General features: G+C 41.2%; 1 protein-coding gene across 4 annotated transcripts; it reads right to left on the bottom strand.

Annotated features, from left to right (window-relative positions):
- Positions 1-11240: 11240 nt before the first annotated feature.
- LOC147170406 (uncharacterized) lies at positions 11241-15167 on the bottom strand. 4 transcript variants are annotated; one of them, XM_086079705.1, is made up of 5 exons: positions 14966-15167; positions 14228-14449; positions 13645-13887; positions 12708-13542; positions 11241-12427 (listed from the first exon to the last, which is right to left on the bottom strand). In XM_086079705.1, the coding sequence occupies exons 2-5, from the start codon at positions 14364-14366 to the stop codon at positions 12241-12243; spliced, it is 1404 nt and encodes a 467-aa protein (XP_085935831.1). In that variant the 5' UTR covers positions 14367-14449; positions 14966-15167; the 3' UTR covers positions 11241-12240. The 4 variants fall into 4 exon arrangements, with proteins under 4 accessions (XP_085935831.1, XP_085935829.1, XP_085935830.1 ...); XM_086079703.1 differs by having other exon boundaries at positions 12708-13887; positions 14147-14449; XM_086079704.1 differs by having other exon boundaries at positions 12708-13887.
- Positions 15168-15401: the final 234 nt, after the last annotated feature.

The following is a 15401-nucleotide window of genomic DNA, read 5'->3' as shown; positions in this document are numbered from 1 at the left end:
GCTAAATACAGTGGCAAAATTAAACCTGGTGCGCTTCAAATGTTTTCATTGCACATGCGCACCTGAGCACCTCCTATGTTTACATCTGATCATGTTGTCAAGATTCAAATGTCATATTTCTTTGGTTTGGAGTGGCTCATGCTTTGTCTTTAACAATGAGACAAACTAAAATTAGAAACCCTTTTATGTCTTGACCCCCCCCCCCCCCAAAAAAAACATCGACAATCGATTTATCACCCAGCAACATGTTTTATGCTAGCCACAGTGAGCGCCGCCCTTGATCAAAATGAGGCCCTAAGTGAAATATTATTTGGAGACCCCACTAACCCATCTCTCTCCAATCCAAATATATCATTAGTTACAAAATGACCATGTCAAAACATGCCATTTAACAACCTTTATTTACAGTAACGACGATGTGCAACCTACAATGCTATGCCCGAAACCATTTTGTTCGCAGATTGAGAAGGAGGCATTGAGTCTTATGTATGGAATGAAGAAATTCCACCAATATCTGTGGGGACGGAAGTTTGAACTGATTACGGACCACAAGCCTCTGGTAGCACTGTTTGGAGAACATAAAGGACTTCCTACAATGGCAGCAGCGCGCATCCAAAGGTGGACCATCATTCTGCCAGCGTATGATTATCACATAACCTACCGTCAGTCAGACAAGCACGGAAATGCGGATGGATTGTCTTGTGTTCCACTGCCTGCAACAAAGGACGCAGGAACAGAAACTGTGACGGCGTGTCTAAAAGCACTTATGTGTGAGCATTTGGAGGAGGCGCCGCTGAGTGCAAAACAAATTTCCAAGGCAACACGAAAGGACGCAGAATTTTCAAAGCTGCATAGATATATAATGGAAGGTTGGCCAAAAGTAATCCCAGAAGAACTGAAAGTATATTACAAAAAGAGAGAGGAACTGTCTGTGGGTGTGTTCTATGGGGCGCAAGAGTAGTGGTACCCATGAAAATTAGGAAAGCAGTGCTAAGAGAAATGCATAATGGACACCCCGGCATAGTCAAAATGAAGACTATTGCAAGACAATATGTCTGGTGGCCAAACATCGACATGGACATTGAAGGAGCCTGTAAACAGTGTGAGACGTGCCAGTTGGAACAACCCATGCCACGTCAAGTCCCACTTCATCCTTGGGAGTTCCCTGGAGAAGCATGGAAAAAACTGCACATTGATTTTGCAGGCCCGTTCGTGGGTAACATGTTCATGATTGTGGTGAACGCTTATACAAAGCGGTTGGAAGCTTTTGGAATGTCACAGATAACATCCACAGCAACCATTACGAGGCTGAAGAGACTATTTGCATCATATGGAGTACCAGAGCAAATTGTCACAGATAATGCCACAACCTTCACATCAGATGAATTTCAGTGGTTCATAAGAAGGAATGGAATCCTTCACACTACTGCTGCACCCAAACACCGAGCTACTAATGGGTTAGCCGAGAGATGTGTTGGCATCTTTAAAGACGGCATGAAGAAGCTGGCAAGAGAAAAATTGAGTGTCGAAGACAAGATTTCTCACTTCCTGCTGCGCTATCGCACAACTCCCAATAGTACAACTGGAGAGTGACCTGCAGATTTGTTTCTGAAGAGACACATTCACACTCAGCTGGACTTCTTAAAACCAAGCATCTCTGAAACTGTGAGGAGACAGTATCAACAGAAAGAGAGCCATGACAGCCAAGCTGCAGAAAGACAGAATGATGTAAATTACCCGGTGTATCTAAGAAACACTGCCGGTGAGAAGCCAAAATGGATACCAGTAGTGGTGACACGACAGACTGGTCCGGTGTTATATCAAGTGCAAGGGGAAACAACTGACCAAGTGTACAGACGTCATGGAGACCAGCTGAGACCTCGCTACCATCCGGTTGTTGCAGACCTGGGGGAAGAGCAAGCAACTCAGTCAGCTGAGCAGGAGAGTGACTTGGAAGGACCTGAGGCCGCACTGTCTGCGAAACCAGTTTTTGAGCTGGATCCACCTGAGCCGCTGGACTCGGAGACTGTAACAGTGAGATGATCAGGGCGTGAAAGGAGACAACCTCAGTGATACACTGAATGTTGCTGATATAGTTCATTTAGTAGAAAGAGTTTGAGTATAATGGTGTATTCAGTTACAACTATGGTGTTTTTTGTAATTAATGTTTTTCTACTAGAGTATTGTTAAAACACTGTGAAGAATTACCTTTATGCTAAGGGGGGAGGTGATGTGGTGTATTAACGTCAGAATGATTAACATGCATGATTGACCTAGTGGACTTACCGTAGTTAAGCAGCGCGCCAGAGAGAGCATGTGCGCAGGCAGAGAAAAATCTACAAAAATAACATGAGAAAATATGTTATCTAAAGGAGACCTGAAATGAAAATTGCAATAGTTTTGAGGTTTTTGATTATAATATGCATTCCCCCACCCTGACTAAGTCCCCAGAGATGTGAGGAAAACAACCCATGTCTTCCTTGTCTATGACAGTTTGTGTCAACACAGCTGAAACTCTCAAATGGGCTGTTTAGTCAGATCGGTTTTCTACGTCACTAACCCCACCTTTTCGGTTTTATATGTCACTAGCTCAGGGCAATCTCCGCCCTCACAATTTTGAACCCCTTCCCCCACCTTCATTATAATACTCACGGAAGCTGGTTGGCACTGCGGGCGGCAGTGGACCTTCATGAGAGAGCAGGGAATGGCTGGTTTCTGCTCGCTGACTTGCAGAAGCCGTCCGGCATCCAGGCGGGCCCAGCTCGCGGAAGGCGTTCGGCGGCGAGGCAGGCCCTGCCCACCGTCAGGGGACCTTCGCGAAAGAGAGCGGGGACTGGTTAGTCTCACCGCCGGCCAAGTGTGGACCTCCACTCTTGACTTTTTCCCGCAAAGGTCTACCCCGCCCGACCGGGGCCTGCCTCGCTGCCGAGTAGCTTCTGCTCCATGGAAGGACGCCTGTGTGGGAAGCGGCAACCGGATTTGCAGAGGCGGGCGAGACAGAGAATAATGTAATTAATTATGCCTGTTGTAATGGAATTTGTACATAAAGGTGGCATTTGGTGAGCATCTATTTTATTAAACTGAAAAGCATGTAACCTATCTGTGGTGTATTAACATCAGATTGATTAACATGCATGATTGACCTAGTGGACTTGCCGTAGTTGAGCAGCACGCCAGAGAGAGCATGCGCGCAGGCATCCACACAGTTAGAGATCGCTCACTGATGTATGTGAATGTGTGTTCCTGCAGTTGAAGATACAAAGCAGTTAAAACGTGTGCAATGCCTCGTTATTGGGGACACAACACTATCAATATTTATTCAGGTGCAGACATGAAAGACAGTGTGTAGACTAAAGCAGGTGGCACAGGAGAGCCTTGGCCACGCCCAACCCATTTTGTAAACAGAAGCGCTTGGAATCAGGCGAGCCTTGGCCATGCCCACGAAAATTCGACCGTTTGAAACTGGGCTCACAGTAGACCATCTTGTGGAGCCTGTATTTGTACAATAAGGCAAAAATTATTTTAATACACTATTAGGGTATCCAGAAGATGGTTGGTGTATGGTGTCATTGCTGCAAAGCTCATATTAGGGGATCTTTAATAATAACATATACTGTATATATATTTAAAAAAAAATAGTCATTAAGAACAGAAACCTAATTTATTTACTCATGCTTCACTTGTCTCCTCAACAAATGTTACTGTTGTTTTAACTTTTTAGATTGGCATTAAAGGGGAAGTCAATGAAAACAATTATTTACAATATGTTCTATGCAGCCCCACTAGTCTAAACAGTATTCTGATTAATATTGTGTTTGTGGAATATGAGTTAAGCTGCAAGATCCACCCATTTTTTCCATCTCAGGGGGCGGCCATTTTGTTAATTACCGTCAACTGAAAATGCCATCACAGTTGCTCAGAGCTGAGGCAACGACCAATCATGGTTCACCTGTTTTCTGAAGTTGAGCCGTGATTGGACATTGCCTGAGCCCTGAGCAACTGTGATGTCATCTTCAGTTGGCAGCAAGTGGTCACATGGCCTAACCTGGCAATAACCATATTGCTAATTGGGATTCACTCAAGGGAGTTCTTCACAAATATCAATCTGGGACTGCTCCTCTGTGATTTGCTCGGGAAAGGTGGGACATTCTGAACAATACTTCAAGCTGATTGGACGATGCGTAAACTTGTACATGCCTACCAAACTTTTGTTTTGACCAATCACGGCAACGAATTTTAATATTGTCGTCGTCGTAGGAGAACAAAAAGCACAAACGTCTTTACCAGCTAAAAATGCAACGAAGCGCCTCTCGCTGTTCTTCAAAAAGGAAACTGTGAGTAATACTGCAACAACAGAATTAACTTCAGCATCCATTCATCCATGTTAGGTTAGTTTATTTCCCCCGGATTCGGCGCTTCCTGGTTTCATCACAGCTTCATGTCCCGCCCTAAACAACGCCTGATTGGTCCGACCTATAAATGTTTGGTTGCGAACGAATCAGCGGGAGCAGTACCAGATGGATTCTCGTAGTATTCGTGAACAAATACCACAATAATTCAGCTTGCTGGCAAGGTTACAAATGGCCGCTCCTGAGTTGGATAAAAACAGGTGGATTTTGCTGCTTAAAGCACAAATCACCCCACCCCTTACTAATATTTGAAAACGGCGCTCAAAGGGGGTGTTGCCAGGACGACCGTTGGGCTTGTGAATGGGGAGAGGGCTTGGTGTGGTCTGGCTGTGATTGACAGCAGCAGTTTAAAAACTACAATCTAAATAATATCTATACTACGACAAGCTATGCTAAATAAAGTTTGCTATGCTAACAAAATCACTAACCTGAAAATCGGTAGAAAGATGTTTGCACAACTCCAACTCGCTAAGGAGGCATGTACGAGACTGAGCCGGTGGTTGGCAGAGCGACCACGTCATACTGTACAAGTGACGAAGTCCAATAAGAGGACAAGCAGCCAAATTGTATTTATCCCGGTGTTTAACCTGAAGATGGCGCCACACAGAAATTCAACTCAACAGAAATTCAAGCTTTCAACAGGCATGCACTAAAATGTCAAAATAATGACCAGATCATGTAGAGAGTATTAGTAGACACCCGTTTATACCGTTTATCAACAACAACAATAAAGTTGATTTAGTGTTGAGTATCTCTTTAAAGGGACAGTAACGTGAAAAATTAACTTTTTGGAGCTTACATCACTGAAGTGGTGTTTTTCTCCATTCGCCCTTCTATGGGAAATTCTAGGTCATTCTACTCTCCAAGCACCAGCCCCTCCCAACCTGAGAAAACGAGTGAATGCTGACTTTATAACGTCATTAGGTGCGGACCCACCCCCGCAACCCCTATGTGAACTAGACACAACCCTACTTTCTGAGACCTCCATGCTCGCAAGGTAGTGATAAAAGTAGCCTTCATCAGTAAACATTCTGTCCAAATGAATTCAAAGCAATCAATTATCCTTCACATTGGCAATGCCAAAGTGCAATGACAATTGGCTGTCTTAAAATCCATTCTGGCTGACACTTGTGTAAACTACAAGTAAAACTGCGCTGTTGACCCTAACTGAGCAAATGGTGTAGTGGTTAGCATGCTAGCCCTGTAAGCAGCGCATCCCGCTCAGGGATCCCCCCAGATATAATACTTTTAACTCTTATTCCACAAACACAATATTAATCAGAACGACATACATCGAACCATTTTCCGAACCGCTTATTCTCATGATTCTTGTAATTATTTTTTTTGCATTTACATCCTCTTTGAATAATATATGCATTGGATGGATGTTCTTATTAACATTTTACTAAAAAATGTATTACTTCAAATTTTCTTAGTCATGAAATCATTCTCTCATATACCATTTAAAGTGAACTACCACCATCAAAATTTTCTAAATATACAACCAACCTGAACACAGCTGTCGTACTCCTCACTCATCTGGCAATGTGGTAACAGAAAGTAGACTGCGCTTGGCGTAAAAACAGGCGCATCTTCATTTTTGTGGACGGGGTAAGTCTAGTATAGCATGTTTGTGAATTTGGCACACCCACAGCAAATCTCGTCATTTGGTGACAAAAAGTAGATGAGATTTTAGACACTGTAAAACCAGGTCTAAATAGTGGTGCAGGGGCTGCAACAAGATTTTGGTGGATTTGACTGAAGCGCAGGCAGACAGATTCGGTGTGCGTCGGACATGTGGTGGATGCCATTTTATTTTATTCCTAAACATGAATATGCTTAAGTAAAAACTACAATCAAGTTAAACTGCATAGTTCATGTCTGAAGTGTTACTCTAACACAAGTTTTTTTGGACTTGCTCTACTGGTGTAGGCAGTGGATTTAAGATTTATTTTTGGGTTCTCGCAACTAAATGTGTGATCCAGCGAAGAGAGGTTGCCAAGTTAAAGTTGGGGGTTGGGGGGGTTATAAACAAAGTTACTTTTTGACAGATACCTTGGCATACAGTATCATCAAGAACAAACACAACAATGACATTGAATATAAAGAGAATTATGATCACCACATAACTTTGTGAATGTTGAAAGAGGAACAGGCGACAGATAAAGCTGTAATTGCACATACAAGTTAAAACGGTTCCTTATCCCCATTTTGTCATAGCAGTTTTTTTCTTAAACAGTTTCTATGTAAACGTACACAGACCCAAATCGGGCAGCTCTCGCTCAGTTGTTTAAGCTTTCAACTTGGGGACGTCACTCTCACCAAAATTAGGGTCATGAAAGGGAGATGAGGGTTGGGGTGTTGACCAAAATGATCCCATTAGGCGTGTTTCCATTATCTTCAGATTTGCGCAAAATGCAAATTGCAAAAAAGCAAACTAGTAATGGAAATACATAAATTTAGGGAAAAAAAACACTATAATATTGCGAAAAAGGATTTTATGCTCTCATGAGGGGTTTTTTTTTACGTGTCGAAATAGAAGTACAGTGGTACCTTGCTACTTTGCGGTTCACTTATCGCGGATTCATTATATCGCAAATTTGTATTTGGGTCCAAAATGTACACATTACGGTGTTTATCTTGGTATGTACATCACTATTTTGTGGGTTTTTCAGAAATTATTGTTTATTTTTTGGAGACTGACTGTTGGAGTGATGATTCTAAGCTCCATGACGAGTGTTAGGAACGTTACCAGGCAACTATTTTCATTATTTAAAAAAAAAAAGTTTTATAGCAAATAATATATATTTTTTAATATTATTATTTGTATCTCTTTTATCACAGTCTTTGCTGGTGTTCCTTTTGTGCATCAGCCGGGTGCAAACCATGCACCTAAGGTGTCAGTCACTCAAGTCAATTATTCTGTTCATATACTAAGCACCTTTCTGAGGATTCGCGCAGATCCCAGCATGCAGATCTTTTGAATCTCTGTCATAGTAGCTCTCTCTGATATTATTATTATTATTATTATTATTATTGTTATTATTATTATTATTATTATTATTAATAGTAGTAGTATTAATATCTTTTTTATTATTATTATACAAGGAATTCAAATTAAGTCCAGGCTAAATAGGGTGTTTTCATTTATTTTTGTGAATATTTATGTCATACAAATGTTTTAATTACTAATTACTTACGAGAGCCTTGAAACTACAGTAATTGAATTGTAACGCAACACATTTCACATACAATAACGATAATGGCGTTTCAATTATGGGGAGAATAATTATTTAGATTAGTCAGTTTCTAGGGGAAAAAAACTGAGTTACCTAATGCTGTTAGTTTAAACGCCGCTATTCCCAACACTGTCCATGACTGACTGGCTTGAACAGTAACATCGTGGGCCAAAAGGGCCTATACACCCAGCATAAGAGAGAGAGAGAGAGGGCCACCCACTGCTACACACACACGGCAAGAACCAGCCCACTGATACACATGCCATTACAAGTGAGGTGGCTAGAGGCCATGAAGACTCTGTTGTCACTAAACTCAAGACTGCGCCACCGGCTCTCACAGTAGCAAAAGCCGCTATTGGTCCAGCAGTTTATGGGTCGGACCCTAAAATGGGCTGATTATAGCAAAACAAGAAATAGGGTGTGTGAAAAGTATACTTTATTTCTTGATCCTTGGGATATTTTTGACAAAAGCATGCAGGGATGTCTTGACTTGTCTCAGTCATGTTTTTGTCAAAACACCGAAAATATATATATATTTAAAAAAAATAATTACAGTGCACTTCACATCCTATTATTAGGACTGTAATACTAGTTTGGGATTTTCCATTATAGTTATTTTTTATTTAATCTTAAATTCAGTTACTTTACATTAGTTTGTTAGTTTTTATTTGTTTTGTCAGTTTGACGCGTTAATTAGATGAATTGATTATGCTGCAAATTAACTCGTTATGAAAATTAGCGCACTTAAGTCCCACAGCCACGCCATTTGGCTTTTCTAATTTCAATACCAATAGAGCAGTTGGCTTCCCTTTTCGCCCACTCAACAATCACTCCTGCCTTATGGATGCTACCGTTCCACCATGGCTGCCTCGAGCCACCTCACTTGTAATGGCATGTGTATCAGTGGGCTGGTTCTTGTCAACGAGTGTGTGTGTAGCAGTGGGTGTTTCTCTCTCTGTCTCTATCTCTTTCTCTCGATCGATAGATAGATAGATAGATAGATAGATAGATAGATAGATAGATAGATAGATAGATAGATAGATAGATAGATAGATAGATAGATAGATAGATAGATAGATAGATAGATAGATAGATAGATAGATAGATAGATACATAGATAGATAGATAGATACATAGATAGATACATAGATACATAGATACATAGATAGATAGATATTAGATCTGTCAAACGATTAAATTCTAAACCATCTAAGAATTTTGATGGTTAATTGTTTAATTAAAAAGTCTTTTTTGCAACATTTTTAGCCCGCCAAATTTAAAGAGCACCTGTTATGTGTGTGGTTTTTTTTTACAGCTAATGTTGTGAATCAACATTTTTTTATCCACTGCACATGCTCATCCTTCTCTTTTTCTAATCAGTTAATTACTTGCATAATTTAAAATGGGGAAAATATACCCCAATAGTTTTGGCATGAACAAATATCCTTAATGTCGTACGCATATATAAATATATATATATATATATCAAGCAAATAATACAGAGTCTGAAGATAGACCATAATGATGAACTAAAGCATTATTTTTATTTTCACTTGCAAAGGCAGAACGAGGCCACCAAATTACAGTCGTCGCACCAAATTCAAACACCCATTTCATCAGAAGAATGAAGGTATAGCTGCAACTCTGTAGCAAAGCCCATACAGTTTGCATAAAACGTCACTTCCATACTTTCTGCCATAGGGGAGGACACACACACACACAAGGACAAATTTGTTTGGACAACTAAAAAAGAAGGACACGGATGCACTCAAGACATAATAGGTGGTCTCGACCGCCTGTGGAGAACCTTTAAATAAGGAATATTTTGAAGTAACAATCGTACATTGATGTTCATAGACTCACAGATGTTTTTGATGACATCCGTTCACAATGGAAATGTGACGTATGTCCTTTATTTCTTATCTACAGCCATAACCAGACTTCTTTGTTTCCTTTAATCCACCGGCATCAACAAACCATTCAGCCAGCATCCCGATGCCACCCCCATCCATACGGGAACCCTTCTCACTGGTGCAAACATAGCTTTAGAGCGCTGCAGGCCATTGTAACAATACTCATCCACTGTTCTGCTCCCCACCACCACTGGATGTGCTCTGTAAATCCTCCCCAACCCACATAAACCCCCTTGTTTTCATTTCTTGCATCACATCCCAGTGCCATGCTTCTCCATCCTTTTTTTTTTTTTTTTTTTTAAGCCAGCTCCTCTTGCTGTGTCTCACGTGAGATATAGAAAACCATTTGGAACACCACATATAGACTGTTTTAGCATGTTAAATAAAAGATGAAGAAATTCTTCTGTATGTGGCCCATGGAAGAATTAATGTGGCCACCTTTGCGCTACATTGTGCATGTGTACTTTTCATAATTTATCTGGTGAATGCAGTTTCTATGCTGAGAGGGACACCTGGTGGCGGATGATCCACTTTTGGTCTTGGAAGAATTCATTCAATTAATTTCATATTCATGTGATATTCGCGATGTCATTAGAACATTACCACATTCAAATTTTCTGAATGTGGTAGTTGCTACATTGGTTGCATGCTCGCACTTTTACACAATCTGTACACTGGTGACTCATTGACACATTTTAAAATTAAAAGTCTACCTTGTAAGAACTGTTTTTTTTTGGTGTGATATATTTGGGGGTTGCCGATTGTATTTGGATTTAATTAGACGTGTGAGTATGTACATAACATACAGTATCCTATGAATACATGTATATAATTGCATTTACAGTATATTTAGTTCAGCAAAATTAGATTCCCAATTGTAGTAGCTCAGTCTCATCTCGAATTTTGTTTTTTATACAATCATAATACTAGAACAACATTTTAAAATACCTTTTAACAAAATGTAGTGTTTCATTTTGTGCCAATAAACTCATTTTCAATCATGATTCAATCTCAAATGTTTTCTAAAATTGAGTAAATGACACAGATCATTCTTTTATGTCCACTTGTCCAATATGTAGACACCTTTAAAAAAAAAAAACTCCATCTGCATGAGACAAAGAGGAGAGTGAATCATAATTTGACGTCATTCGCTGTCAGCCCAGTGCTTCATTCTGACGGTTCAACTTGCATCTCGCACCACTTCATGAAAGTATTGTGTGATATTGCCTCATGCACTTGAAAGCCCTTCAACTGCTGTGAGAGATACCAAGAGACTTCACTCACACACACGCACGCACGCACACACACACCCTCAGCTGGAAGATGAGGTCGACAACCTCTGCAGAAAAAAACAGGTTATGTTGTTGTACAATGCAAGGGCGACAGTTGCTTTTGCCATACTGCAAAAAGGGACAAGTTTGGAGCCTTTCAGGCTCCATTTTTGCATAGATTCTTTATGAGATTTTTCATCCCACGTTGTTCCATCCTGGTCCCGTGCTGCTTATCCTCACAAGGGTTGCGGGTGAGCTGGAGCCGATCCCAGGTGACTTTAGGCGAGAGGCAGGATACACACTGAACAGGTCGCCAGCCAACCACAGAGCACATATTGACAAACAAGCATTCACACTCACACACATATGGACAAGTAAAAACAAAAAAAAAGAGGTCTGAGGCAGAGATGAATGATACATGACTGCTTTATTTGGCTGTAATTCACCTGATGCATAATTTCCTGACATTGGCATCGATCAATAAAAGGACCTGAATTGTCAAAAACATAAAATTGGTCAGCAATTCCAAAGTCGCACTCATTGTGAGTCAACATTTATTGTGATTGTTTTATCGCAAAATACAGCCGGAAACCAAAAGGGAAAAGAAATAAGGAATTTAGTCGGGATGATGAATTATTCGTCGTGTCTGAGCCCAAAACCAAAACCTGAGAATGAATCACTCTGGCGAAGAGAAGAAAATCTTGACCAAATAAGGTGGAGAGCTGGAAGCCATGCAGTAAACAGAATAATGCCATCAAATAACACTCACACATGCTTTTCCAAAGCTCAAACATGCATTGGTTATCTCAGTGGGGTTAAGAAGTGTAAATACACAAAAATTGAGCAATACAAATCCCCTTAACCATTTCCATTATGAAAAATTGTAGAGCATGTTTACACACTTTTTCAGCAATCCCTTTATTCATCTTAACGCAAATGTAAATGAACATTAAGTAAAAATAAAATACAAAATAAATATATATGTATATATATACTGTATATATAATTTTGCGTGGCGATGCCACCAGCGTGTGTCGCAAAAACAATTCAATCACTATCACTAATTCAAAGGTCTTTTTTTTTCCAGCCGCAAGCGCAAAACTCAAAGTGGTCACAAAGGCTTGTGAGTTCAGTTGGGGTCACAGTGGTTACGGACAAGTTCAGCATCTCCTCGGGAAGCCACATCACTAAGGCTTTGTAGAGTTCATCACCCTTTTTGTTTTTCTTGATTGAAGCGATGTTTTTTTTTTTCACTCTCCTCTTGGAAAATTATTAAAGTAAATATATTTTTTATATATAAAATCACTACCAAAACCATGCAACTACCGGTTCATTTTAACAAGACTTGAAACCTGTCTGTGCTCTTGGTTTGTTGGGGAGGGGGGGGGGGGGGCATTGTGGTCTCTTTTTAGGCACTGCCATCTTGTTTGAGCCGCTGACTGCGTGCCTTGTAGACCTCGATGAGTAAATCTTTCACATACTGAATCTCTCGTTCCACCGACTCGGCTTTGTCGCGAAGTTCTCTGTTCTGCCCTTCCAGTCCATGAAGCTCCTCTTCCAGAGAGTCCAACTCTGCCCTTTTCCGCAGCCTGTACCTGCAGAGGAAATGTTTGTCTTGGCGTTATTTTTGGTTGCCTAGCATCTTGATTAATGAGATTAAATGAGTGTGGAACCTTTTTGGGATGTCTCTTGGGAAGTAGCTGCAGACTCTACATTAATTTATAAGACATACTGACACAAAATGAGGCCACTTCCTTTAAACACCAAGCTAATTCCATGTCAACATTTGACATACAATAGCCCAACTTCAACATCCAAAATGGACTCCACCACTATGATAGCAGTAAAAAAAGCAAGATTTATTTATTTACATACCTGTGAGCAGCAGTTTTGTTCTGGTCTCTCTTCTTCTGCTTTCTCTCCCCAGTGTTCAAATCCAAAGAAGCGCTACCAACCACAAGCGTTGACTTGATGGAGCACTGCTCGTCCTTTAGCCTCTGGGTCGGGCGGTGGATGGGGCCGCCCAGCAGCGTCCCCTCGCCCTCTCCTCTGGACAGACATTCATAACTTTGGTCCGCAAGGCATTCAGGATAGAGGTAGTGGCCGTGTTGGGGCTCTACAACTTGCGACGGCTGGTCGAGTTCACCGATAAAGCTATGGTACGGCTCCGTGTTGGCCATGGATTGGTGGAAGTAGCTGTCGGCAGCCATCGTCTCTTGGGGAATACTTCCAGACAGTCCTCCATCTTTGCTGCAGTGCAGGACCTCCAGTCCAGCGCTGTCATAACTTACGTTAACCTTCACGTTGTGCATCAGCTGTCCCTCTCGCTTGTGGTGGCCGTCGTAGGAGCCACCCAGGCAAAAACTTCGCGCAATCTCTTCACTGCAAAACATTCCTTCGGAAAAACAATAGCTCTCCTCTTCCTTCAACGATAAAGCACATTCTCTCACCTTCTTGATGCCAGCCAGGCTGTTCTTGCTCACCGTCTTCAACGTGGAGTAGTGGTTGACGGAGAACTCTGTGCTTCCTGAGTAACTTCCCCTGGAGCCCCACGTATCCAGTCCCACGTCCTCCCCGACTTTCACAGCCTCGCTGATGATTCTTCGCCCGCTGTTGTGGTGGTAACGGTGGTGGTAGTTGTACGGAGCGGGTCGCGCGATTTTGGATCTGCCCATGGGACTGCCGCAGAAGCTGGCCAGGTCCAGTTCCCCTGTTGCCAAGGTAACAACCACAGGGCTGCTGTCTGATTGGCCGGTCCCATACGAGCCATAAGGTAACTGGTAATAAGACTGCGAGCCCATAGCTTGGGCACCTTTGTCACATTTCGAGGATTTCTCCAACTTGCCGGCCGTGGCTGTGGACTCGGAGCGGAAGTAGTCCTCCAGCTGAGCAAGCTCCTCCTGCAATAGAGAGGTCATGACCTCCAGGTCTGAGGGCACCTTGACATCTTGTTCTAATGGCGAGGGTGGAAGGGATGAGCTGGGAGACGACTCGGTGGTTGACACGAATGAAGACAAATCAACTTTTTCCGTCATCCAATCTGAGTGACCATCACCTAGAAATAGAGACATTAAAATCAATGAAATGTTTTCTGCATAGAATAAAAAAATATATATATATATATTGAAGGGGGAAAAAACTCAAATACTGGGGGAAAAAAATGTTGAAATAAATCATGTAGGAAAAAATAAACAATGATGTTAAAATCAAGAAGAAAAAAAAACTCCCAATAAAATCCAACAACTAACCGATCATCTGAAAATGATTGAACAGCATCGTCTGCATTCGATAAAAATCCACTTAGCTGTACTCACTGTACGACATTAGTCCCGTGCTGCACTGCGGCTCCGACCTCGAGATGTGGAAAAATAAAAAAGCATCTTGGAAAAACTCACCAATTAAGCGCTGCCTTTCCACTGGCTCCGCCCCCGTCGAGGGCCGCGATTGGCTGGGGCTAGCCTGTCGGAGAGGGAGAACGTGGAGTCCGCCTGTGGAAATGGGGTGAATTTTCTTGCGAAGGATCGATGCCGCCATTGTATCGTCTGCTGCGATTAAATTGTGAAATGGCACAAATAGTGCAATGGATGGATGAAAGGGTCACATAAACACCTGAAGACCTGAAAAATAAAAAATAAGAATTTGAAACACTTACTTGACCCTATGGATCAAATAATTAAATCATACCTCACGAAAAGTAGAATTCCAGAAAATAAATGTATATGAATAAATGTTTTTAAATTTTAAACTATGCAATTTAACAAATAACAAGTTTTGAACAAAACTACTTATAAGAGTTATCACTTGTCATGTCATTCAAACTAATTAATTAGCAATAACAGCTGGAGAAAAATGAACTCAACAAAAAAAAAAAATCTTCCATTTTATACACAATTAAAATATTATAAAATTTCTTTCAACGTTTATTAATATAATGTTGCATAAAATCAACTGGCACTTACCTAAGCAGAGATCAATTTTAATAATGGAAAAGTAACTTTAAAAAGACATTCTGGAATAACAACAATACCAAATAAATAATTTGACGGTCAAGTGACAGATTTTAGTCAGTAGAGCAATAAGTAGACATTGATGCTCACTGCTCCCCACTAAAGTCACAAAGTAGTTACACTTACCCCATAGTTGTGTGTGGTGTCAAGTGCGTTGCGAAAGCAAAGCACACGAAGCTTCAGAACGACGACGGAGACGAAGGCACGCTTTAAAAAGCCATATCTTCCCTTTTAGGAAGTATGAAGCGATATTAGCAGCAAGAACACTTGAAGACACAAAGTTTTTAAATCGGTTACTTCTGCAACTCCAGACGCCCCGACCGGATCACATTTCATGATATCACTCCGCACTTTCTAGAGTTCAGCCGCCTGTTACGTCATCAACTAGACGGGACTTTCCCGCTACCAAGAGACTTCCACTCACATCCCCGACTTGTTTTCTTTGGCATCTAGGTTTTTTTTTCCCGACGCATTTCAGATAATTATTTACTCAACCATTAATAAATAGCGCCAAAAAATACGGTCACACAGGAGAGCATCACCATTCATTAACAAAGAAAGA

The sequence above is a fragment of the Leptonotus elevatus genome, chromosome 7 (genome assembly GCF_054856555.1).
Source record: "Leptonotus elevatus isolate MCC_2025b chromosome 7, RoL_Lele_1.0, whole genome shotgun sequence".
NCBI classification, from domain to species: Eukaryota; Metazoa; Chordata; class Actinopteri; order Syngnathiformes; family Syngnathidae; genus Leptonotus; species Leptonotus elevatus.
This window is presented reverse-complemented; position numbering and strand designations above follow the sequence as displayed.

Coding starts and splice junctions, on each gene's coding strand:
- LOC147170406 (XM_086079703.1), bottom strand. CDS start 14,366: ATGGCGGCATCGATCCTTCGCAAGAAAATTCACCCCATTTCCACAGGC. Junction 13,888..14,146: donor CACGGGACTAATGTCGTACA/GTGAGTACAGCT, acceptor CTCTATTTCTAG/GTGATGGTCACTCAGATTGG. Junction 12,428..12,707: donor AACAAAACTGCTGCTCACAG/GTATGTAAATAA, acceptor TTTCCTCTGCAG/GTACAGGCTGCGGAAAAGGG.